This window comes from Ursus americanus, chromosome 6, assembly GCF_024610735.1.
Source record: "Ursus americanus isolate L20-20 chromosome 6, mUrsAme1.1.p, whole genome shotgun sequence".
NCBI lineage: Eukaryota > Metazoa > Chordata > Mammalia > Carnivora > Ursidae > Ursus > Ursus americanus.
The window spans coordinates 69,217,762-69,242,497 of record NC_142132.1 but is presented as its reverse complement, the minus strand read 5'-3'; the positions used below and the strand labels follow the sequence as shown (position 1 = coordinate 69,242,497).

General features: G+C 46.3%; 1 protein-coding gene across 1 annotated transcript in view; it reads left to right on the top strand.

The window, feature by feature from the left end:
• Positions 1 to 24,736, top strand: part of PCNX2 (pecanex 2) — a 293,441-nt gene that overhangs the window by 246,769 nt on the left and 21,936 nt on the right. The window contains exons 26-28 of the mRNA XM_045783277.2: positions 9,832 to 10,085; positions 16,477 to 16,710; positions 18,208 to 18,320. Of these exons, the coding sequence (XP_045639233.2) occupies positions 9,832 to 10,085; positions 16,477 to 16,710; positions 18,208 to 18,320 (601 nt within the window). The remainder of the gene's footprint in view (positions 1 to 9,831; positions 10,086 to 16,476; positions 16,711 to 18,207; positions 18,321 to 24,736) is intronic.

The window sequence follows — 24,736 nt, the reverse complement described above, 5'->3', positions numbered from 1 at the left end:
ATCCAAACCAATATAGATTACTTTGTCCTCCTATTTAGAACAAAGTCGTGATGAAAATTATGGGGTTTTTTAAGGACCTCGTATATCTAGATCATGAATCTTGGGGATCAGGATGTGACCATGCTGTTGGCCACGTGGCCACATGTGGTGGGTGGTCAATAAATGTTTCTTGATAATAAAAACATAGGTCACAATTTAAAAACCAAAGCCTATTTTCAGTATTCTTGCGAAGTTTATAGATGCAGTTCTTTACTCATGCAGGCTGTGAAATATTGATTCAACCCAGTGCTGTTGGACTGTGAGGCTCTCAAAGGCTGATACTCCTTGCTTCATTCATGTCCCTCCCCCAAGGGTGTTGACTGGCTCACGCAGGATGACCAGTACATACCGGTTGAGGGAGAAAGTAGAAGCCGTCTAAGGTTTCCTGAGCATCAATTCTTTGCCAAGTACCATACTAAGCAGTTTAATTATAGTCTTCATAATATTCTAGAATATTCCTCATAATAACTCTATAAAGTGAGCGAGTGTTATTATCCCTATTGGAGACATAAAAATATTGGGGGAATGAGGTTCAGTAAGTTGCTCCAGGCTTCATAGTCCCCAGTGGTGGAGGAGGGGTAAACACATGGATGTGGATGTCCCCGAAGTCCATGACCTTTGCAGTATGCCACACTGCCTTGGAGGGACTGAAGGGAGTGGGAGAGGAGGGAGGGAGGTAGGGAGGGGGGAAGGAAGGAAGGAAGGAAGGAAGGAAGGAAGGAAGGAAGGAAGGAAGGAAGGGAGGAACAGAGGGAGGAACAGAGGGAGGAAGGGGAAAGAAAAGAATAAGCAACCATTTTTTAAAAGTCTCTCTGGTTGTTGAAACTTAAAAGCTTTACCTGAAAGTGCTCTTAAATATTAAGATGGCATCACCACTCAGTTGCTTGAATGACCAACTGCCTTAGCAACTGTGAAACCTGGAAGGCTCTTGCAGAATGAACGTGGGAAGCTAAGGCACGTTATCAGGACGTAGCCACACATTACCAGCGGATCTGGAAAACATCAAAAATGGGATTGATATGCCTGTTTGTGTGAAATGTTCTCAGCTGTCTCATAGTTTGGCTAACACCCCATAATCACCCGCCTGTGGGGACATTTTTAAAATATCTGTGTCACTAATCTTATCTAAAGTGAATCCAACCCAAACCTTTCTCCTAACTGGCAAATCCACGGAGAGCCATAGCTGTCCCACTAATCTTGAAACTATCTAGAATTCTTTCTTCTTTATGGCAACATTCAAGTCATTAGCGAGTCCTGAGTTCCTACGTCTACCTGGCTCGAGTAATCGGTTAAATCCCTCGGGTCCAAACTTTACCCATAAAATTATAGGTTCTCCATTCAGAATTCCTAAACACATATTCTTCTTCGTTTCAAACTCTGTGACACGTTCGTGAGAGAGACAAAGCCACACTTGTCTAGATAGCCAGTCTGGGAAGGAGAGGGGCTTTCCTATTGAACGTTCACAGAGTCTGCATATTTTAACAACATTCAAAAATAAGTCTGTTGGAGAAAAGTAAAATAAGACAACTTCGAGTTAAATATGAGTGAGAAAGTATTTGAGTCTTCTGGGTAAAGTTGAGTGTGTTGGTTTTTCTCATCTGTGAGTGGGGCAGGAGGGGGAGAAAACCATAGCATTCGCAGAGATAATTGCTATATATTCAGTGTTTCTTACACCTAAGCTTCAAACCTGCCCAATATAAGTTGCCGTGTACACGAAGTGACTTGGTTCTTTTGATATTCTCCTAGGGGCTGGTGGAGAAAAGTAAATTCAGAGAACTTTTGCTTATAATTTGTGAAGTCTTACTAGACAGTGTATGATAAGGGGAAAATACTGATTTTAAATTCAAAAGACCAGACCCCTCTACCAGAGAAGTTGCTTGAGACTCAGTGTCCTCATTTATAATAGGAGAAATGACACCTGCATCAGCAGGTTAATGTGTGGGAGAAATGAGATGCTATCTGAGATACCGTTTTTCAAGTTGATTGATATGACATAAATACATGAGGTTTTGAAATAAAAATCCTCCGAGAAAAAACAACGCTGTTTCACAGAAAGGTATTTTGCCACATTTAAAATCCAGCCTGCCAAACAGGACATTAGAGGATTTTTATTCATAGGGATATGTCTTAAAACAAATTGAGTCTCCTCAGAATAGAAAAGGTTACAGTAAAAACTTCTGCTGTGCCCACAAAATCACACGTGTATAAATTATTCTAACATATTTTTCCCCCTCCTGCGCACTGGGCCAATGCACTTCTCCTAGATTCTCCCCGTGATACTTGAAAGGTGCATGAGTCCAATGCTGCCGAAGGCCTGGAACTTGGGACTGAGGGAGAAATTATCCAGTAAAATAATAAAGAACTAAACTCATTCAGTGTCTCAATAGACCAATCCTACTCCTTGACTTCCTTCTGCTCCGTGACCTCGGTCGTGTCACATATTCTTTGCAATCTTTTTCTCCATCTTTAAGTTCGGATTAATTTCAAGGGGGTGATGGTCAAATGGATGTTTAGCCAGCAGGAAATGGGATGTGTAATAGGACAGCTTTACATATAAACATATTCTTGTTAGAATAATTTTTTCTTCCCAGAAATTAAATCTGGTGAGGTCTAGCAGATAAAGAAGCCTTCTCCCGGGGCGAGTAGCTGGGGATAGATGACCAGCCTCGACCTTTCAGCTCCTGTTCCAGGATTCTGTCCCAGAGAGTAGTGCAGGGTGAGGAGGGGCGGAGAAAGGCATCTCGGTGACTTTAAAACTATAGAAGAGGTTTGCGGGGTAGGGAGCGAATCACACTGTGACTTTCCTGAAAATGAGCATGATTCAGAAACCTTAAGAAGTCTTCTCTGCTATTATTTCATCTGGCCAAGAACGGCCCTTGATGGAACCAGCTGGCAAGAGGCAATGCTAGTTTCATTCCTCCCGTTAGCATGTCTATCATTCTCTGTCCGGCACCATTCGAGAAGCTCACTGGGGGGACACTTCTCCAACGAGAGCTGGCTGGGGCCAGGCTCTATCTCACACCTCTGCCGTGTCTCCAACACGTAACACGCGTATGTGAGGTTCAAACGTTCGTGAACGTGAACTGCTCTGAGCTTAGCTTTGGCCATATCTGGTGGCCTCCTCCTTTTGTGGCCCTAGGCAATTCAGGAACGACCTTAACTGTGACCTCAAAAGGGAATACGATTTATAAAATCCACACATAGCCTGAAGTGTGTGTCTCTAAGTCCCACCTGAGCTTGGAAAGCACTGGCCAGATCAGATCTTTGCCTAATTACAATCCACTCCATGGCCAGGGACTGATTCTCTCCTATCCGTCCCCTCCTGGTGACCTTGTTGCTTAGCACCTGAGAAACTCCAGCCCAGTGTCTGGCCCGCTGGGCCCAGGAAGGCATGACCATATGGAAACTCAGCTCAGATAAATGTCCAGTGAAGTCATTTGAAAACGTTGTTCCTGGAGAACTCTACACGTAGTAATGATGATATGTGGGGTTTTCCTTGGAATCCAGTTAGATTCTTTGGGGCACCTGAGCAGTGTTTCTCAAAATACACATGTCAGAAAAGGAGGAAAATTGGAGGGTCGAGAGGCCCGATCTTTACAATATGTCATGCAATTCGGCTTTATCGTGTGTGTTCTCGCTGGAAGGTTGTAAAGCGAGCTGACATTGTCCTTCAGCGAAGCCTTCCTGCTGCAGGGGACCATTTTTAATGTGTCCCTTTGAAGTCCCCATCACATAATGGCCCGGCGTCTCCTCCATGTCTTCCGATCTCTTGGTAAACAGCCCTAGTTCCCGTCCCCACCACTTTTCACCTGCCGTGGGACCGTGGGTGGCTGACTTCCCCTCACTGGCCTCTTCTTTGCGCCCCAAAGCTGCAGGGGACTAATTCTTAACTGCAACCCTCGTGTTTCCTTAAGACTCAAACATCCTGACTCCCTGTCTGTTACCTACAAAATCAAGTTCAAGTGCCTCCGTGGGAGTCAAGTGTCCACTCCAGTCACCCCCTGAGTCCTGTCTCCTCGGGCCCAGGCTTCCCAGCCTGGATGCCTCCTCCCCCACGGGGCTGTTTGGAATGGAACGGGGGACACCTTGGGTTGAGTTTCGGTTACCGGACCTTCTGTTCAGGCAACCGCTCTCTTTGGCTTCCCGGCTTCCCCAAGAGAGTGTCAGCTCTGCCTCCGGCCTGGCTGACCATGAAAGCAGGATGCCTGCGCTAACAGCCACACAGAGGATCTACGTTCCTGGGCTTGTCAGGGACGAGCACGTTAAAATTCACTGCTGCTCAGTACACCGTAATTCGCAGAACGGGGGGGGCACAGAACAATCTGTAGCAAGGATTTCCTCCAAGGGCTGAAGTTCTCCTGTCCTCAACGGTTTCTACAACCGGCCCTTGGCAGACGCGCGATAACCACATCCTTAAAACTGAATCGTCTTGGCCACCTACAGAGAGCCTTGTTCTTTATTGCACTTTGTTCATATTAGACCAGCTCGTGGAAGCTTCTGTCTGTACTCTCTGGGCAATGCTGTTAAGGATGGTGTTCACCGTATTGCACAATATTCCTTTTATTAGGGTCCTGGGAATATTATCTTTCTGGCGTCTTTGCTAGAAATAGCTATGACCCTTGCAAGGAATTATTTTGTTGTTGTCTTAAGGACACAAGTTCTTTTTGCACGTTGGCTTCTAGAAAGCCCCCACGCAATCTGTGACCCACCTTTAGTAACTAGATAGGGCATCCCAGAAGGCAGTGAGGGTCTCTTGACATTATTCTGGCTTCATCATATTTTTTCTTATCCCCATTTTTACTTAAATTTTATCATTTGCCATTGTACTGTGCATGCCTTTTTAAGTTGACTTCATTCCTCTTGGGAAATAAGTGTGAATAAATAAGCCAGGCCTGGCCTGTCGCTGGTAGATACAGCAAGCAGCACTTGAAGCGGAGCAGTGCTCGCTGTTTGGGGAACCGGTGATGAGAGGAAGAAAGGGTCGGTGGTCAGGAGAGCTGCCAGGTACGCCAGGAATGGCCGCCCCTCATGGTAGCCACACTCAGGAAATGGATACGCATCCTGTGTGGCACACATCTGGGATCTACTAGATACATCTTCGGTTCAAAACATTAATTCCTACTGCTTTAATTAGGCATTCTCATCTGTCAGAACTAAGACCCTAAGAGACTCTCAAAATAATTCAAAAATTATTTCCCGAATGCCTTCGTAGGGCCCGCTGACTTAGACCATGAGAACACGGCGACACAAAAGGTGCCAAGAGTCAGTTTCAGTGGAAACACCAGACAGAAACAGCCAGCCAGCTCGTCATCCATTGACACCGACGGTGTGAGAGGTCACGGTGTGGGGACAGCGGGCCTCCGGTGTTCCCTTTGGAGGGAATGCTCGAAACCCCGTGAACCTCTCCGAGAAGACTATGGTCTTGACTTGCACATGAGCAACAAATTAGTGCCTGAACAGCAGTGACTGCGTTATTTTCATCTTCTTTTACCCTGTGATCCTGACTCTGCATCTTTTGCTCCTAAGTGAAGGTGCTGAGACCTACCTTCACTGAGTGTTTATTAAAAGCCCACAGCAGTTATGATGTCTCTGTCGAATGGCGGTCCTTCACGGGGCACTGTGTCCTCACCTGTCCTTTCGTCCATGTCATTCTTCATGGTGTGCGGTTTTACTTGTCTCATTCACGTGGTGGGAATCTAAACTCTGCATTGGATTGTGTGTGCACGCACACACACACACATACACACACACACACACACACACCTTCCAGTTTGTTTGATGTAAGAGGGAAACCAACCAACCCTGACATTCAGCCCCACATGATAAATGCCAGGCCTGCTTGGAGAAATATGGAGAGAGAAATTGTAAAGAAATGCAGATTTTTGAGACATGTCATTCAACCAGTTTTGCTAAGCTATTTGAGGTGAAAGTCCTCCTCTCTGCTTCTTCCTTGTCTAGTCTAAGAATTGCCTCACTTCTTCATTGAAAGAGAGTTTCTTGCTGAATTCTATTCCTTACTGGCAGAACACCAGTGTAGCTAGTGTGCCATTTGGTGGGATGAGACACTCCCACCCCCAGAGTCTAGTGCCTGCAGTCCTAGGGTCTCAGTGGGAGGATCGGTTAGGACATCATGGTCATTGCTCACTCTGGAAGCCCCAGAGTGTGCAGTCTGAATTACTCACTGCTTATCGTTCATGTATGTCTTTCTGTACATCTCTACCAGTTTTATCTTGCAGAATGAGCTAAGAGACCCTTGAAATGCCTCAAAAAAGAGTGCTTTCAGCTAAGACCCAAAGCAGTGAAGTTTTCAGGAAAGACAAGATCTGTTACACTTGATGTTACACAACCTGCTTGTGTTCCCCCTTCCTGGTCAACTCCTATTTCATTGCCTGTTATCCTAACAGTTCTGTGTGTACATTATTATTGAAGGTTGTAGTTTTCCATCTCTGACCCATTATGACCATCTCATTTGTACTCTTAGAGAAGCTTAGTACCAACAGTGATTTTATCTGCCACATGCATAATGTAATCCGCTGTGCGTTTTCTCAATAGGGCATCCGTTGCCATGCATGCAGTTACCTGGATTAACATCTTTCTTTCATTTTTTCATTCAGTCATTCATTCAGGCATCCCACCAACCACTTTGTTAGCATCCACTAAGTACCAGGCACTGGGAATAATGATGTGGGATCTTGGAAAAAGTGAATGGTATGGAAATGGATGTAGGGACAGTTTTTGTGTTTGAATTAAGTCTCAAAAGACATGTCGAAGGATTCAGAGAGTTACCCTTTTGGCCATGATTGAGTAACCGGTACTGGACTATCCTTCCTGCCATAAGCAATTCTAAAACTGGGAAAAATATATTCATCAACTGCTTTCAGATATTGAACAGACAGTGTGAGGCTGTGTCCATTGAGAGAAAGGAGACACACAAAGCAAGCTCCATAATAATTACCTTTGCTCTCTTCCTGGAGGCCCTTTCCTATATGTAGTAGGGGGAGGTGGCATCCAAACAGAATATAGTTGCCTCACTGAGCTACGGAGGCAAAATCAGAGTTCTGGACCGCTAATATAGCTGAGTCTGTGGGTCGGAATAGCAGATAGGAGTGAATTTCACAGAGAAGGTCCTGCAGAAATGTGTACAGGGATCCTCTTCAGTGATTGATTGACTGTTAACCTGCTGAATGTTAGAGGCGAATCCTGGCAGAGAAAAGTAACTGGGGAGATGTGAGCTAACTGGAGAATATGGAGGCTGAACAGTCCCAAGATGTAGAAATTCCAGTGATCCAGTGGAGACACCTTGTTGAACCTCCCAGGAATTCAGCCAAGACCCCAGAAAGCCCAAGCTTTAGGACTAGAGATACCATCACCCTAGAGGTCTACTCTAGACACTCTCAAAGATTAAAAACAAGTTTCAAAGGATCAAGCTGATAAGCTGATATGCAAATTAACTACTTCACAGAACATAACTCTCTCTCAAAGAAGACCAACAAAAAGTCCAGACTGTCAACACTGTAACATCAGCAATATTCAGTATACGATCAAAGTTTCTAGATATGAAAAGAAGCTGAAAAAAGTGATCCCATAACCAAGAAAAGAAAACAATAAAGAGAAACGCACCCAAAGATGTTGGAGGTAACAGAAAAGAAGTTTCAGACAGTTATTAATATGTTTAGGAAGTCAGAGGAAAAATTATCATAATGAACGATCTGATGGAGACTATCAGTAGGAAAAAGAAACTCTAAAAATGAATGAAACATTTAGAGCATACATTAGAGGATAGAAGAAAAGATCAGTGGATTTGAAGACAAGGCAATAGAAACTATTCAAACTGATGCAAATAATAAAAAGTTTAAAGAAAATACACAGAAACCCAGTGATCTGTGGGACAACATCAAGCATTCTAACCTAAGTGTAAAAAATATAATAAGTCCTAAGGATTTGTAAACTCCTCAGAATTGTTGCCTACACTAACTGTCCTTGCTTTTTGCTCTCCCACTGGGTGAATTCGCTCCAAGTGGGCAACCCCTCCCCCACCCATCATGACACGGAAACAAAGATTATCTGTATTGTCAAATCTAACAGTTAATTCCTCATGTAATTTGACCTATAAGCTTCTTTTAACATAGCTGATATTCCCTCTTCCTTGAAACTCTTTATTTTCCTTTTTAACTTGCTTTTGCTATTTTCTGGTTTTCTTCTGACCCCACAGGCCACTTCTCTTCAGTCCTTTTGTTGGTAGCACCTCACGTCCCCAGCCTCTGAGTGGAATGCTCAGAGCTCAGCTCTCAGACCTGTCGTCTCTCCGCAGATGATTTTGAATAGCCCCTCTATCCTGATAATTCTCTCAGATGTCATGAATCTCTGCCCAAACCTTTCTCCTGAACTCTGGATTTCTTCATCCGACTGTCAGCTTGACATCTCCATTTTGATTAATAGCGAACAGCTAAAACTTCACATAGGCAAAAGAAAATTCCTGATCGTTCCATCTGCCCAACCAGAGGCTGTTCCCCCTGCAATCTTTCCCTCCTCTGTGAATGATAAGTTCACTTTTCACCTTGCTCAGGTCAGAACACTTCACACCATTCTTCATACATCTTTTCAATGTCTCATATCCAAATTGGTTCACAAATCCTATCAGACTGCCTTCAGAGAGATCCAGAATCTAATCACTTCTCCATACCTCCCCAATGGCCTTTGTCCCAATCACCGCTGTCTCATCTGTGTTAACTAACAGCCTCGTAACCGATGCCTTGGCTCCCACCCCTGCTTCCTCTACTGTCCATTCTCTGAATAGCAGCCAGCACAATCTCCTACAACATAAATCAGACCACATTTCTACTCGGCTAAAAACATCCAAGGGCTCCTCAACCCATTCCGAGTAGCATCTTTCCCTTTTCCTACTTCTGGTTCATACATATGATCAGTGAAACTACTGAAGTATTTGCTAAATATGCTACTAGACACTCACAAATCGTGTGGCTGGTTTTTTGAAACTAGATGCAGGCTATTCCATTTATTCCTATTAACTTCCAGGATATCACTTTCAGTCCACCATGCCGTCTGTGGAGATAATTTTAGGTCACAGCTCTGCATTGCGGGCGGTACCAGTAACACATGTCATTGGCATACTGTAAACGCTTTCCTTCAAATCATTGACAAAGATGTTGAGGAAGATAGGCTGTCAACTCATTTATGGTTGACACCCATAATCTCCTGCTTTTGGACTGAACTCCTTTGCAAATGTACTCAGGGCCCCCCCGCATCCTGCTCTCAGCCACGCGAAGTGAGGTGGCATGCGAGGCAAGGTAGCATGCATGGTATGCCCTGATTGTTTGGCAAGGCAGCTCTTCCAGGGAAAGAAGCAGGGAGCGTTCCTTCCTGAAAACACTTCAGCATGCACCTACATACTCTCAGACATCTCCCCCTGCCACCTTAGCCTCCTGTGTGCTCAGTTGCGACCTGCAGGTTTCTGGAAAAAGGAACTCAAGGGTATAACCATCCCGCATTTCCACCATTGGTGTCCATGAGCACCAGGAAAGTCTGTCTGCTCTAACACACACACAAAAAATGGGGAGGAGGCGACAGTCAGAATGAATACGCATGAAGAAAAGAATTGGTGATGATGAACACTGTGACTCATGTGGGAATTAAAGAATCCAACACTACTCCTGATTCCCAGACTTTCTCCAGCATCTTCCCCTCTAATGGAGGCAAAGGGAAAAGTCCATTCTGACCAGAGGTGACCCAGTGACTCCTTGTGTAACTTCCGTCGTGTTTGTACTCTGCCAGGAACCTACTGCCAGCAGAGGGAGGTCGAGGCCATCATGGAAGGCGATGAGGAGGACAGAGGCTGTTGCTGCTGCAAACCGGGCCACCTGCCACACCTGCTGTCCTGCAACGCCGCATTTCACCTGCGCTGGCTCACCTGGGAGATCACGCGGACTCAGTACATCCTGGAGGGCTACAGCATTATCGACAACAACGCGGCCACCATGCTCCAGGTGTTTGACCTCCGAAGGGTCCTCATCCGCTACTATGTCAAGGTATCGCTGCCCCGGGGCCCCAGACACGTGTCTGAGTCGTAGTTCTGGCCTGGCTCGAGGGGCTCCTGCAGAGCTTTGCAAAAAGCTAGATTCTGAAGCTTCTCCTCATCTTCTGAATCTGAGTCCCCACTAGGTTTGGGAACCACTGGTTTTGCGAAAAATCCTCAAGGGCTTTGGTTTCCGCAGGAGTTCCTGGCCTGAGTCACAGTCTAAGCCTGGGCACCAATAAGCAATTCCTTTTCTTACCCAGATCTGTTTCTTCACTTCTACCCCAGCCGAGCTATAGTGAGCATGGTGATGATACATGGCAACGTCCTGAAAACCTCCCCAAGCCTCCGTGTCGACGCGTTATAAGTATCAATTTAGATGCTCTGCTGTTTGCGCTTTAGAACCAGAATTATTTTTTAAGCTTAAAATGAAAACTCAAAAATAGAGCGAAATGGTCCAATTAGGATTCGTTATGACACAGCCTTTCCTCCTCACTCGTGTGGGAACTAAGAAGATATTTTTCCCGTTGCTCAGTATCCATGTCTGTCCAACCTATTCAACCTCAGAAAATGTCCCTGTTTGGAGTTAAGTCTCCCAGAGAACTAATGTGAGCGTAGAGCGAGGGTGCAGAGGGCCAGTGGGGTGACGGAGTTTTCTAAAGGAAGAGGGACAAGTGGGAGCAGTCGTGGCTGAGGACGTCTTTTGCTGGCACTTTGCATGGGGGAGCCCTGGAGCCTGGCCCTCAGAGGGGCCCCCATTTTAATGCCACTTACAATGAGGACGCTCATCCGTCTGAGACCCCAGGCTCCATGCCAGCTGAGGCTGAGAGAGGGGGTCCAGCAGAAATGAGGAAATACAAAACAGAAGGATAACACGGGTGCCTGAAATTTCAGAGGTTTCCACCAACTGAGAAGGAAGATGTTTAGAAATTTGGAATAGCTACTTAGGAGAGCCCCACGTGTGCCCCAATACTGCTAAAGTTGACAGGAAATAGAAGACAGACTGCGGAAAGTCAGAAGGTTAAATAACCCTTAATTATCACATCCCAGGGCAGTTTTTACGAGGAATGTTCATGATACGCTTTTCTGGGCAGACTATTTAAAACAGATTTAGTGGGTCGTCCTCGCCACCTTCACGCGTACTGAAGGGGCGCAGAAGTTTCCATCCATACCTCACACAAAACTGTCGGTGTTTGGCCCAGCCTTCCATACACTGGGGAAGATTTGGAAAGCAAATCAGGGAGTGGTGAGCTCCTGCCTCCTAACTGCACAGTTCGCTCCCTTGGCCTTGTAAACTAGGCCGCAAGAAGTTTTTCCTGCAGAGTCAATCCTAGGAAACTCAGTGTATCAACTGGCAATCAATCTGGCAGTGGGTCGTGAAAGAACTGTGGTATGCTCATGTGAGAAGTGTGTTTCTCTCACACATAAATGAAGAATGGGCTGATAGCTCCGTCGCAGGAAGTCCTAGGCACCCAGGTCCCTTCCAGCCGCCCGCTCCACCATTTTTAGTGGCTCCCCCACCTTCCTGTTCCAAGATGGAAGCTTGAATGGATGGAGGAGAGGACAGAGGAAATGCAGAACAAGGGCATGCACCCATGGTCCCCGAGAAAGGCTCCTAGAAGCTTCCATAGTATGTTCCTGTTGTATCCCTGTGGCCAGAAGCTTGTCCTGTCCATGCCAGCTGTGAGGGAGTGGGGAACATGCGTTCTGGCAGCCTGGAACCCAGATAGAAACTGTCTAGAGCCCTCACTGTTGTTTCCGGTGGAGTTTCCACCCTGCCCCCAGGCCCCCCTCTTTGCACACACATTCCCTGTGCTCCCCACCCCCACCCCGGCCAAGCATCCTCCTCCTGCTCCTCTCTCCTCACTCCGCATGTGCACAAGCTAGCCTGGGGCCCCTGCCGACACCGACCTCACCTTGCTCTGAAATCTTTTCTACTTCACCTTCCAGCAACTCCCTAAGCACGTTAGCTGCACACATCTGACTCCTCTTTGGATCCCCAGAATTCAGTGTGAGGACTTGCATAGGGCAGTGTCCAGTGCATTTTTTGGACTGAACAAACAAAAGTAATGTGGATCCTGGGTCTGGGCAGAGGAGATTCAGATGTCAGCGAGAGTCTGAGCCACCTGCTGTGGGCATTCGTGTTGAGAATGGGGATCAATACTGAGCTACATCTCTGTGAATCGGGAGCTCCCCATCAACAGCCTTTCCATGAGCCAGGCTCATGGGCAGACCCGGTTCATGGGATGAAGCCACAGCAAGTTACCATGAGCGGGGGGGGGGGGGGGGGGGGGAGGGATGGGATACCTTTTCCGTGTTCACTCTCTCAGCTTTTCCTGAGGCCTTGGGGCACCACTCCTGCTTTTTGATGCTTCCCTCCCTTGAACTAGTAAGTGAATCGATATTCACTTTCCTCCTCTCCTAACTCCAAAAAACATGCTTCCCAATTCCCTGTATGTTTTCTAAAATGGCAATTCGCAATCTGATAAACAAGTCCAGGATAAGGTGCAAATGGCAGAGCCCCCGCCCTGGGACCTGCCAGCTAATATGTAGTTTGTGGGAGAACAATGCCCTTAACTCTGCTTTCCAAGAAAGGGGGGCGATGCCAACATGAGAGTTTCTGGTGGGGTGAGAGAGGCCCACAGTACAATGGTTTGTTACCTGGTGGGGGCTTCTCACGAGCTGGGGGCAGCCCCGTGACATCACACTCCCTGAATAAGCCAGCTAATTATGGATGTGCATGTCCTACCCAGAAATCCTGATTCTGAGGGCCTGGGGAGGGGCCCTAGGACCTGTGTTTTTAAATTAGTTTCCTAAGTGATTTAATACACAATGAGTCTTGGGAACGACTACAGACAAACTTGTGCTCAATAGAAACAGAATTCTCTTAAATTCCAAATCAGTGCTCAGGAGGGGCTGAGATGTGGGGGCAGATGGGGCCTCACGGCGCCTCCTTAATTCACATCAACACCGATGGGACTGTTCACGCGAGGCTTTCTCTCAGTACAGCACTCAGTGCTTGCCCGCCCTTTGGTGACGGGTACTCAGAACTTGCGCTTACTCCCCCATGGAGTAAAAGAAAATGTCAGGAGTGCCGAGCGGCTATTAGAACAGGAGAGGCAGCGTTTTAGGGTAAAAACTAACGAGTGTTTTCTTCTTTGGCCTTGGTGACGTGGTGAACGAAATCCCCTTCGTGGTCCTGGATGGCTTCAAGTTTCAAGAGCTCGGTTTCATTCTTTGTATCATTGCTATTATTATTTTTATTGGGCAGGCAAATCAAAAAGGAAGAAAAGCTTGGAATAATTCCATTACACAAAAGGATTTTTTTTTTTAATCTCCTAATAAACTGGGTCAGTTCCGCCACCCTCTATGAATATATTTGAAATCGTTTCCTTCCTGATGACTGGAGGTTTTCCCTGGTGCGTCCCCCCCTTCCCCTCCATTTATTAGTGCTCAAAACCCTCTTAGCCGTCAAGAAATCAGCTTTCGGCGAGGGCTGGGTTTTCCGCTGCCATTGTTCCTGTCCAAGCCTTTCAGAAAGGAGAGGGGCTTATCGCTTGCCTTGCAGAAAGGGGAGCGCGAAACCCGACACGCGGGGCTGCCCGCCAGGGCCCCTCTCCTAGAACGCGCTGATAGAGTACACTGACGAGAAACCGGGAGAATCCCTGCTGGAGGAGCCAGATACGGCGAATTAATTCGGGAGAGGTCTTGCGTTCAACATGGGTCAGGTTCTATGCCATCAATTCCTTTTCCCCGTCCTCCCTCACCAGTTGTACTTAGTGTTGTACCCATTTCATCCTGACAGACTCTGAAGGATTTCGCATTGTTCATTGACTCTGTCTCCCTGACAGAATTTCTGCCTAAATCAAGTGGAAACGGGGCATGGCTTGCAGGGATTGGGCCTGTTCTGTGTTCTCTGGGCGAGAGGAACGGATTCTCCTCACTCACTGGGGGTGGGGGGTGGGGGGTTGGGGGGAGCCGAGCTGGGGGTGCGCTCAGAAGTCGACACTGCAAGATTTTGCCAGACCTAGGGGAGGAAGTTTTAGCCTCTGGGATTCGAAGTGCTCGTTAACTATTCTGACTTCATCAGTTAAGGGGGTTATTTTCATTCCCCCCTAGAAGTGAGTGGAAAGGTAAACGTCCTTCGTCCTTCAAGCGTTGTTTGTTGTTCCTAGCTGGTGCGTGGGATTAGGACGTACTGGGGGGAACCAGACCAGATGTTTGCTAAAACCAGATGTTCACGCAGACCCAGTTTCTTTGTGGCCTTTGTAGTTGTCAGAAGAGACGCTGTGCCTTTGGCCACGGCCACGGATCCCCTTCTGCTTGTAACTCTGGGTCAACTGCTTACACTGCCTCCTAGAAGCTTGAAATTATCCTGCCAGCAGGTAGACAATAGAAAACCCTCCAGAGTCACAATTGACCTTTCTGAACATTAGACTCAGCTGTCTCTCCTGCCCCTAATGTCATCTGTGGCCTCATCCCTGCTCCAGACCTCACCTGAGCTGCTGCTGCGGCCTCCCTGAGCCTCAAGCCCCTGGGTAGGTGAGGCAGAGACACCAGGCCTCGTGAGTTCTTCATGCTCACTCGCTCTTTCTAAGCCTCAAAATAATGAACAGAAGTGGGCTGTGCTAGCGCTCTGTCCTTCCCACCTCCCACTCAGCGTCCTATGGCCTCGTCCTCCTTCCCTGCCTCTCTGTCCCCTCCCTCCTTACCCTGAAGCGACTTCTCGAGGCCAGCAAGGTTGTCCTGGGTGCAGTGGTGCAGAAGTGGGAGAGTGTGTGAAACATAGACGTCATTTGGGGTCCCCTGTTCCCCCACCTCGGGGGCAGGTGGGCTAAGGAGCCCAATAAGGAAGATGCCCCAAAGAAGGCAGGCCACCTGCGGGGAGCTGAAGATAGGCCTTCCCAAAGTCCAGGCTGCCGGCCGGCCGAACAGTGGAGAACGGCTGAGTCACGCGTTTACCCTTGTTTGGCCACAGTCTGGGGAGCACGTGTTCCCTTCCACTCACCTGCTCAAACTGCTCAGATACCCTGAAACCAGACACTCCTCAGCAACCTCCGACCTTGGTGTTCCAGATTTCATGTCCCAGCGAAAGGGAGGGAAGAGCAGGAGGCAGGCAGGTGGCTGCCTGAAAAAGCGTCTTTGCCCCCTCAAGTCACGGGTGCCAGCCCCCTGATCCCAGGCCAGGCCCAGGCCGCGCGCGATCCTGTCTGTCTCCTCCCTTGGGAGGAATGTGTGTCTACGATCAGAGAAGGCCACTGATGAAGGGTTTGGGGCCACGAGAGTGTGCTTCCCTGCCTCCTCGCACCAAATGCCACCCCTCCCTGTTGCTCGGGATTCTCAGGTGAGATGCGAGCCAGGCCCCCCCGGCGGCGGGGGGGGGGGGGGGGAGCTGTCAGCCTCAGTGGTTCTGAGCACCATGTCCATTTGCCCGTGGTAATAAAGTGCAGTGAAGACTGTAGTCCCATCTGCTGCTGATGTGGCCGTATTGGAGCTGGATTTTCACGTTCTCCGCTGTATTTCGACTTCTCGGGGCCGGGAGCTAGCCTTTCCGAAGGATGGATTCATTTGCGATCTACAAGATGGCTTTCAATAAAGCTGTGACTCAGCCTGAGAAGGCCCGAGGGTGGCACTTTCACCAGCTGGAATCCCTAAGTGGTGCGTCTGATGGAGGGGAAAACACGGGTTGTTCTGGGCACCCGGGATTACGCATGCACGTGTGTTTCCACAATTCTACATCACAAGTACTTTCTGTAAGAACTTTGGTGTTTTCGTTCATTGAACACCCCCGGGCTGGGGTCCCGGAAGAGGGTCTGGCCCAGTCTCCTTTGGCTGGATCAGCCACGGAAACCTGCAGTAACCCAAGGTGCTTTTGTGTGTCTCTCAGAAAGGATCGGGCTGGCTCTCCTTCCTCACCACGGAACTTCTGTTCTGGTACATTCTGTTAGCATTCTGTTCTTCTCTCTTACCTCATCCCTGTGGTGACCCGTAAGAGAGGGCATTTTAGAATGTCCCAGGTGAGTTCTATGCATTTAATCTAGCAGGAAAGGGTCGCCTGGGCGACTCAGTCAGTGAAGCGTCTGCCTCTGGTTCAGGTCATGATCCCGGGGTCCTGGGATCGAGCCCTCAAGTCTGGTTCCCTGCTCAGCAGGGAGTCTGCTTCTCCCTCTCCCTCTGCCCCTCCCCACACTCATGCTTGCTCGCACGCTCTCTCTCTCTTTCTCTCAAATAAATGAATAAAAAATCTTTTAAAAAGTCTAGCAGGAAATACAATGACACCATGTGTAGGGAGTTCATGTCTCATACTTCCCTAACATTGATTTATTTTATGAGATAAAATAAATAAAAAGTCGTTCTGTCTTTAGAATGGCTGTAAGGGCTCAAATCTTGCTTTCTCTCTGCAGAGTATAATATACTATATGGTAACATCCCCCAAACTTCTCTCCTGGATCAAAAACGAATCCCTTCTGAAGTCCCTGCAGCCTTTTGCCAAGTGGCATTACATTGAGCGTGACCTTGCCATGTTCAACATTAACGTTGATGATGACTACGTCCCATGTCTCCAGGGGATAACGCGGGCCAGCTACTGTAACGTTTATCTAGAATGGATTCAGTACTGTGCACGGAAGAGACAAGAGGTAGGTCAGGGAGCTGGGGGCTGGAGGCATTGGATTAAATTTAAAACACAAGGAGCATTTTATAAAGTCCATCTCTTGCTTATACTGTATGGTCGATGATAATAAAATAGAGGAGAGAGAAGATTAGTATTTGGATAAATGTTTATTTAACACAAGCGAAATTATAAGAAAGAATTCACATACCCTGGTGAAGGTAGTGAAGGAGCCCTGAAGGTATATTTCCCTCTATACTGTGCTCAGGGTTAGTGCAGTTTACGCCTCTGGCATGGCTTTAAAATTCTGGAAACTTCTTTGTGTAGAGCTGCTTTTTGAGATTTTTGTACAAAGGGTAACTGTGCCGGGATGCGGAGGAGTTACTGGACGTATTGAATCGTGGACAGGGAACCGATCTGTTTAGCAATCAAGATGGCGCGACCCACTCCCGAAGTTGTGTCTATTGTGCCTCATTGCTCATATGCTGAGGACACTTCTGGAGATGAACGCAGCCTCTTAGAAATGAAAGCAAGGACAGTGACAGCTTCTCAAAAGAAGAGGAGGAGGGCTGGCAAGGAGGAGGAGCAAGAGGAGGAGAAAGGGGAGGGAAGCAAATGGAGGGAGTTGGTTGACTTTTCTCCGTGGGGTTGGAAAAGCTGGATCAGGATGCCGTTGATGGAGACGGTAGATCCAAGTTGAAGACAAACTCCACAGTAGTGAAGTATGTCATCCTGCGACTTGTGGGGACAAACCAAGTTATGACCCTAACCCAAGTCCTCGACCTTTTCGGGAGTGATTGAAAACGGGTTGTAGAGGAGCAGGTGGCAGAACCTGCTTTCTCCAGATGCAGCAAGGAGACTGTGCTGATTTCCTAACCCATGCTTGGCCTCTTGGGGTGGTTGAGGTATTCAAAGAATCTGTTGATCTCCCTAGCTATCCCCGTGATGGCGCTCTTCTTTCCTCATTTCGTCCATGAAATCATTTCATTTTTCTTGCAAAAGATATTTTGACTCTTTCTTCTGCATCGCCCGACCCCTCTTTTTAAGCTGACTTTCGATCACCTCTTTAATTTAGCTGTTGATTGCGGACTTATGGTCATTCAGTGGGCTCCTCATTCTAGGGACAACAGAAAACCCTCACCTGCCCATGATTCCTGTACTCCTTCCCTTCCTGCTGGTCACACCTTGCCCTGCATTGGACAGTGGTAAGGTGGGCATTCATTTGATCTATGCTCTGCCCATCTTCAGCTGTGAAGCGCCATATTCAAAATTCCAGAGAATTAGGTCAGCAAGGCACATGTTCACCTCTTTTCTCCCCTAAAGTAGCTTCCTCGTTTCAATTTTTTCCCCATGTCCAACCACAAGAGAAAGTGTTTCAGAAATCAGAGAGTTTCTCCATCCCTGGGGCATGCTAGTGGACTAAGTGACCACAATGGCTGACTTGCAAAGCCCCCTGGGATGTGATTCTGTGCTGGTACATGATGGAACCCTTAAGAAAGTTGAATGAACATCCTTGCTCTTTCAGCCCTCCAAGAACCTGGACAGCGATGAGGACTCTCCTTTAGTGACCCTGTCCTTTGCCCTGTGCATCCTGGGGAGGAGAGCTCTGGGAACGGCAGCCCACAACATGGCTCTCAGGTACGTGAAGAAACAGTTGGTACAGACACTGAGATTTTCTATTTCTGTCAGTCATTTTCTTTATTTTAGCGTTGGACTGCTTATGTAGGTAGTTCTTGCCATAATAAATTATGTTGGGCCCGTAAGGAGGCTTTTGGATCACTGTGACCTTTGGGAGTTCTACATTTGGAAATGGCACTAATACAGAAGAGCGAAAACCCCAGAATTCTGGGTACAGGGCCTTCTGTGTTACAGGGGTCCTGGTGGATTTGCTGGAAAGATGAAATGAAATCATTTATAGGAACGACCTAGCCTGGTTTCTAGCAAAATTCACGCTTAATAAAGGTCGGTTCCCAGGACTCCTGACTGGCTCAGTTGGTTGAGCGTCCAACTCTTGCTTTTGGCTCAGGTCATGATCTCAGGGACATGGGATCGAGCCCCGCATCGGGCTCCACGCTCAATGTGGAGTCTGCTGGAGATTCTCTCTCCCTCTCCCTCTGCCTCCCCCCACATGCTTGTACTCGCACTCTCTTTCTCTCTCTCAAATAAATAAATCTTTAAAAAAATAAAGGTTCATTCTCTTTCCCTGTTTTTCCACACGAAAGAAAAGCATCCCATCTGTGCTCTAGTCTAGACTACCCTGCCCTGTCTCTGTGGGGCTTTGATTAATTGGCTGTCCCTTCGGCTGTTTTTTCAAGCTCTCTTTCTACCAGATCTTCCTGCCCTGTATGTAAATAGCTCAAGTTTCTCTCGTTTTTTAAACAGTGGAGCTATAATTGACATATAACTTTATATTAGTTTCATAATGATTCAATATTTGTATAATTGCAAAATGATCACCGCTATAAGTCTAGTTAATGTGAATCACCATATGTATTTTTATTATGTTACAAACCTTATATCTTGTGATGGGAACTTTTAAGATTTACTCTCTTAGCAACATTCAAGAATCGATACAGTATCATTAACTAGAGTCACGATGCCAAACATCACATCCCGTAACTTATTTGTCTATGACTGGAAGTTGGTGCCTTTTGCCCCCATACCCCCAACCCCAGCACCCACCAGTCTGTTTTGTGTATCTATGAGCTTGGTTTTCTCCTTGTTGCTTTGTTTTTTAGAGTCTCTGTATGTGAGATCATATGGTATTTGCCTTCCTCTCTCTGACGGACTTCACTTAGCATAATGCCCTTGAGGTCCATCCATGTTGTCACAAGTGGTAGGATTTCCTTCTTCTTACGGATGAATAATATTGCCAAGTTTCTCTTCTTAAAGAACAAAAACGAAGTTAAATTCTCTCCTGGCCTTTTCACCCTCCACCCTCTGTCACGCGGTCTTCTCTTGCATTCACAAACAAGGTCTGGAACTTTCCGTCACCAATGACACTGAGTGCAGCAGCCCCCACCACCCCACTGCCAGTTTGCCTTCTGCTCCTGCTGCGCCCCTGAAGCTGCTGTCATGAGATGATGTTCTCATCACCAGGATCGCTGACCATTTCAGACTTCTCCTTTGCTACTTAGCACCAGGGGCCAGGTGTTCTAGATTCTGCTTGTCTGTCCAGATCACCTCGATGGGTGCACATTAAAGTCTCCTGAGGGGCTTTTAAATATCTGGATGCCCAGGCCCTGCCCTAGTCCAGACCAGTGACATCGGAAACCCTGTTGGGGGGGTGGCAAGCAGGAGGATTACTCACGTACCGCCCCCCCCCGGCCCGGTGATTTCAGTGTGCGGCCAAGGCTGAGCATCATAGAGAACTGGAGAGCTCGAAAAGCACTTCCATGTAGGTCCCCCTCACTGGTTTCTCCTCTGCTTGCACTTTCTTCCGGATTCCTGTGTCGTATCCTTGACACCAGGTTCTTTGATTCTCAACTGGAGTGAGTGCTATTAGGCCGGATTATAAGCTTCTGAAGAGCAAAACCCACTCGAGTATTGGTTTAACAACCGTCACAAGCCCTGGGCGTCCAGGGAGGCTTGCTGACTGTTGCCCAGTGCCCCCCTGCAGGGGACAGCTGGGAGCCGGGCTGGCACACTGTGGTCGGGCATCGGCCACCATGGGTTGTGCGTCCGTAAGGGGTGAAGTGGTGCGGTTGGCGCGTCTCTTCATTTCTCTCTGGAGGCCGTAGCCTTGTGTCACTCAGAGGAAAAGGTCAGCACCGAGGTCATCAGAACATGTGACAACTACTCTTTCAACTCCGTATCTCCAAATTCCGATTTTCTTCACAGGTGAGGAATGCTAAGTGACTTGCCCTGTTGGTGCTGAGTTAAAAGCTGTTCGAGGAACAGCCCCGGGGAGGAGCTGACTGGCTTCTCCTGCCTGGCTCAGCCTCCTGCTCCGGACCTGGGCAGTTCCCTCTGGGGCGGGTCGTCTGGGGCCTAACCTGTTGACGGAGAGCCTAGCAGGAGGCTCGAGGGAAGGCTTTGTACCAACAGGATGAGGTGGTGGAGGCAGGGAAGGGGAAGTTCCCTCATGAACTGTAAGGAGGGGATGCAGTCGGGGAAGGCCTTCGGAGGATTCTGGAATCACGAGTCTTCAGGTGGTCATAGCATCCAGGCAGGTGCTCTTTTGTTTGATCCATTTGAACTCGTTTTTTTAAAAAATAAATTCTGAGTTTTCTGTACAGATTGCAGATAAAATGCTTCAAGGATTTATTCTCTCAGTTCCCACCGAAGCTATTTGCAAAGACTTCTGCAATCTTGCTCTCCGCGGAACTTGCTCAATTATTCCTGATCCAGGCGTTTCTTGCCTGGTCTGCTTTATTTATTTTTTTTCTTGATTAAGCACCAGGCTCACCAGCTGCTTTTTTAAACTTTGTATTGATGGGATTTTCTTTGTTTCAAACACTTTCTTATACTCAATGTCAGCTCTGCTCGTTCCAAACATAGTGATGAGATAAATCTGGGAATAATATTCTCGGTACTCGAGGGAAAGATTTGATTATGCGGGACTGGTTCCCTTTACTGAGAGGTAAAGGTTCCCACACCACAGCAAAACCCTCCAGCGTGCCTTCATTTCAGTCTTTGACTAATAAAGGTAACTGATCTCACACACCGCCCTGGTCCAGTAGTTCCGGGCCCTGATGTCCGTGCAGTTCTGACTGAGTTGATTGTCTCGTGAGACACGGGGAAGGATGCAGTATGAGGGCAGGTGGGACGGGTCATGACAGGACCCCCACTTCTACTTCAGCCAAACAGCTGTGCTCTACATTTTATATGCTAGAATTCAATAAATGGTTTTGCTTGCAAAAAAAAAAAATGATTCCATAGCCCAAAAAATGTTTAAATGTAATTTTTATAGATATTGTCAAATGGCTCTCCAAAAAAGCTGCCCCAATTTGTAGTCTAACCAAGACTACAAGAGAATATGTTTTGCCATATCCTCACTAATGCTGGAGAGTCGGTCTTTAATTTTTCTGGTCTCATGGGTGAAAAATTATCTCATTCTCATTTGCATTTCTATTATTAATAGTGAGGGTAAGGATCATTTTACATATTTATTGACCACATATTTTTTTCTGTGACTTGACTGCCTATTTATGTGCTTTACCCATTTTTATTAGGCTCTTACTGATTTTTGGGAGGTACTCTCATATTATGATCTTAATATGTGTTAAAAATATTTTCTATCAAGGTGTACTTGCTTTTTACTTTTATCTATTAAACACCTTTTAAAAAATTATAATTTCTGGATTTTATGTCTTTCTTTTTTATTATTTTTTTAATATTTACTTTATCATTTTTTTAAAATAATTTTTTATTATGTTCTGTTAGTCACCATACAGTACATCCTTAGTTTTTGATGTAGTGTTCCATGATTCATTGTTTGCATATAACACCCAGTGCACCATGCAATATGTGCCCTCCTTAATACCCATCACCGGCTTAGCCCAATCCCCTACCACCCTCCCCTCTGAAGCCCTCAGTTTGTTTCCCAGAGTCAATAGTCTCTCATGGTTCATTCCCCCTTCTGTTTACTCCCCCTTCATTCTTCCCTTCCTTCTCCTACCGATCTCCCTGCTATTTCTTATGTTCCATAAATGAGTGAAACCATATGATAATTGTCTTTCTCTGCTTGACTTATTTCACTTAGCATAATCTCCTCCAGTCCCGTCCATGTTGCTGCAAGTGTTGAGAAATCGTTCTTTCTGATGGCTGAGTAATATTCCATCGTATATATGGACCACAATTTCTTAATCCAGTCATCTGTTGAAGGGCATCTCGGCTCCTTCCACGATTTAGCTATTGTGGACAATGCTGCTATGAACATTGGGGTGCATATGGCCCTTCTCTTCACTATGTCTGTATCTTTGGAATAAATACCCAGTAGTGCAATGGTTGGATCATAGGGTAGCTCAATTTTTAACTTTTTAAGGGACCTCCACACTGTTTTCCAGAGTGGCTGTACCAACTTGCATTCCCACCAACAGTGTAAGAGGGATCCCCTTTCTCCACATCCTCTCCAACATTTGTTTCCTGCCTTGTCGATTTTTACCGTTCTAACTTGTATAAGGTGGTATCTCAATGTGGTTTTGATTTGAATTTCCCTGATGGCTAATGATATTGAACATTTTTTCATGTGTCTGTTAGCCATTTGTATGTCATCGTTGAAAAAGTGTCTGTTCATATCTTCTGCCCATTTTTTTATTTGATTATTTGTTTCTCGTGTATTGAGTTTGAGAAGTTCTTTGTAGATCTTGGATACTAGTCTTTTATCTGTAGTGTCATTTGCAAATATCTTCTCCCATTCCGTGGGCTGCCTCTTAATTTTTTTGACTCTTTCCTTGGCTGTGCAGAAGCTTTTTATCTTGATGAAGTCCCACAAGTTCATTTTTTCTTTTGTTTCTCTTGCCTTTGGAGATGTGTCGTGAAAAAAGTTGCTGTGGCCAATGTCGTAGAGGTTACAGCCTATGTTCTCCTCTGGGATTTTGATGGATTCCTGTCTCACATCGAGGTCTTTCATCCATTTGGAGTTTATCTTTGTGTATGATGTGAGATAGTGGTCAAGTTTCATTCTTTTGCATGTAGCTGTCCAATTTTCCCAGCACCATTTATTGAAGAGACTTGTCTTTTTTTCCACTGGATGTTTTTTCCTGCTTTGTCAAAGATTAGTTGCCCAAAGAGCCAAGGGTCCATTTCTGGGTTCTCTATTCTGTTCCATTGGTCTATGTGTCTGTTTGTGTCTTTCTTAAAAGCGTTTTTCATTCAGCTCCAGGATATAAAAATAATACCCCCTGTTTTCCTCTGATACTTCTATAGTTTCACTTCTTGCCATTTAGTTTTTGAATCCTATCGGGTCTTGGGATTTGATTTTACTCTACTTATTAGGTAATTACCTACCTTGTTACATGTTCATGGATTCTAGCAGAGGACACGAGACTCCTGGGTCAGAAACAAAGGACTTTATTTCTCATAGCACAGGGGCAGCATGAGATTCAGGTGTTTGTTTCTGTTCCCCATGCCCCCAAAACCCACAGGGGTGACACAGAGCACCATTTTCCATGACAGGAGAAGAGCACTTAGCTCAAGGAACCAGCCATTTTGTAGCAGAGAGAGATGCCATTTCATCCCTCAAGGATGCTTACTGCAAACGAGGCCCTGGGAATGGCCTAGGCCTTGCGTTCTCGGCAAAGCAGTAGGATATGTCGGAGAATGAGCCCGCTAGACTACTGGCTCCCAACGAATTCAGTAGAATATATTTTCATACATGATGGGAGATAGGGATCCATTTTTTTCCCCAAATGGATAGCTGAGAGTCCAATACCGTTTGCTAAGTAGCTCTTCCTTAGTGATTCAGTCAGTCAGTTAAAAACACCACTACCTTGAAATACCACTTTTGCCACATGCTACATTCCCATTCATAGGTGGTACACCTCTGGAATTACACATCCGTTAAAGTGATCAATCTCTCTATTCTCATAATAAAACCATACTGTTTGGTTTCCTAGAGCGATAACAGTGTTTGGATATCTGATGAGTCTAGTCCCTCTGTTTTTGCTTTTTTCATATCATTTTGTGGTGGTACTTTTCTTGCTCATTGCTCTCCTCGGGGGAAATTTAGAATCACATTTTATAAAAAGTTCTGCTGGTGTTTTGATTGAGGATGTATTGAATTTGCAGATTGAGAAAAATAACGAACATCGTTCAGTAACATCGTGCATCTCTGCGATCATTCCATTTTTTTAAATGTCTTTCAGTAAACTTCTATCGTATTTTTGAGATTTATAATCTCTTAATAGGTTGTTTCTAGATATTCTATAGGTTTATTGTGATTGGGACTAGAACCTTTCTTTCCTGTCACATTTTTAACGGGTTACTGCTGGCGTATGGGAAAGTGATTTCCTTTTTTATTTGATCTCATTTGGGGCACCCCTACTGAACTCTGTTACAAACATAATATTCCAGTTAATTCTCTTTGATTTTTCTGGTGAGAAGACATATCT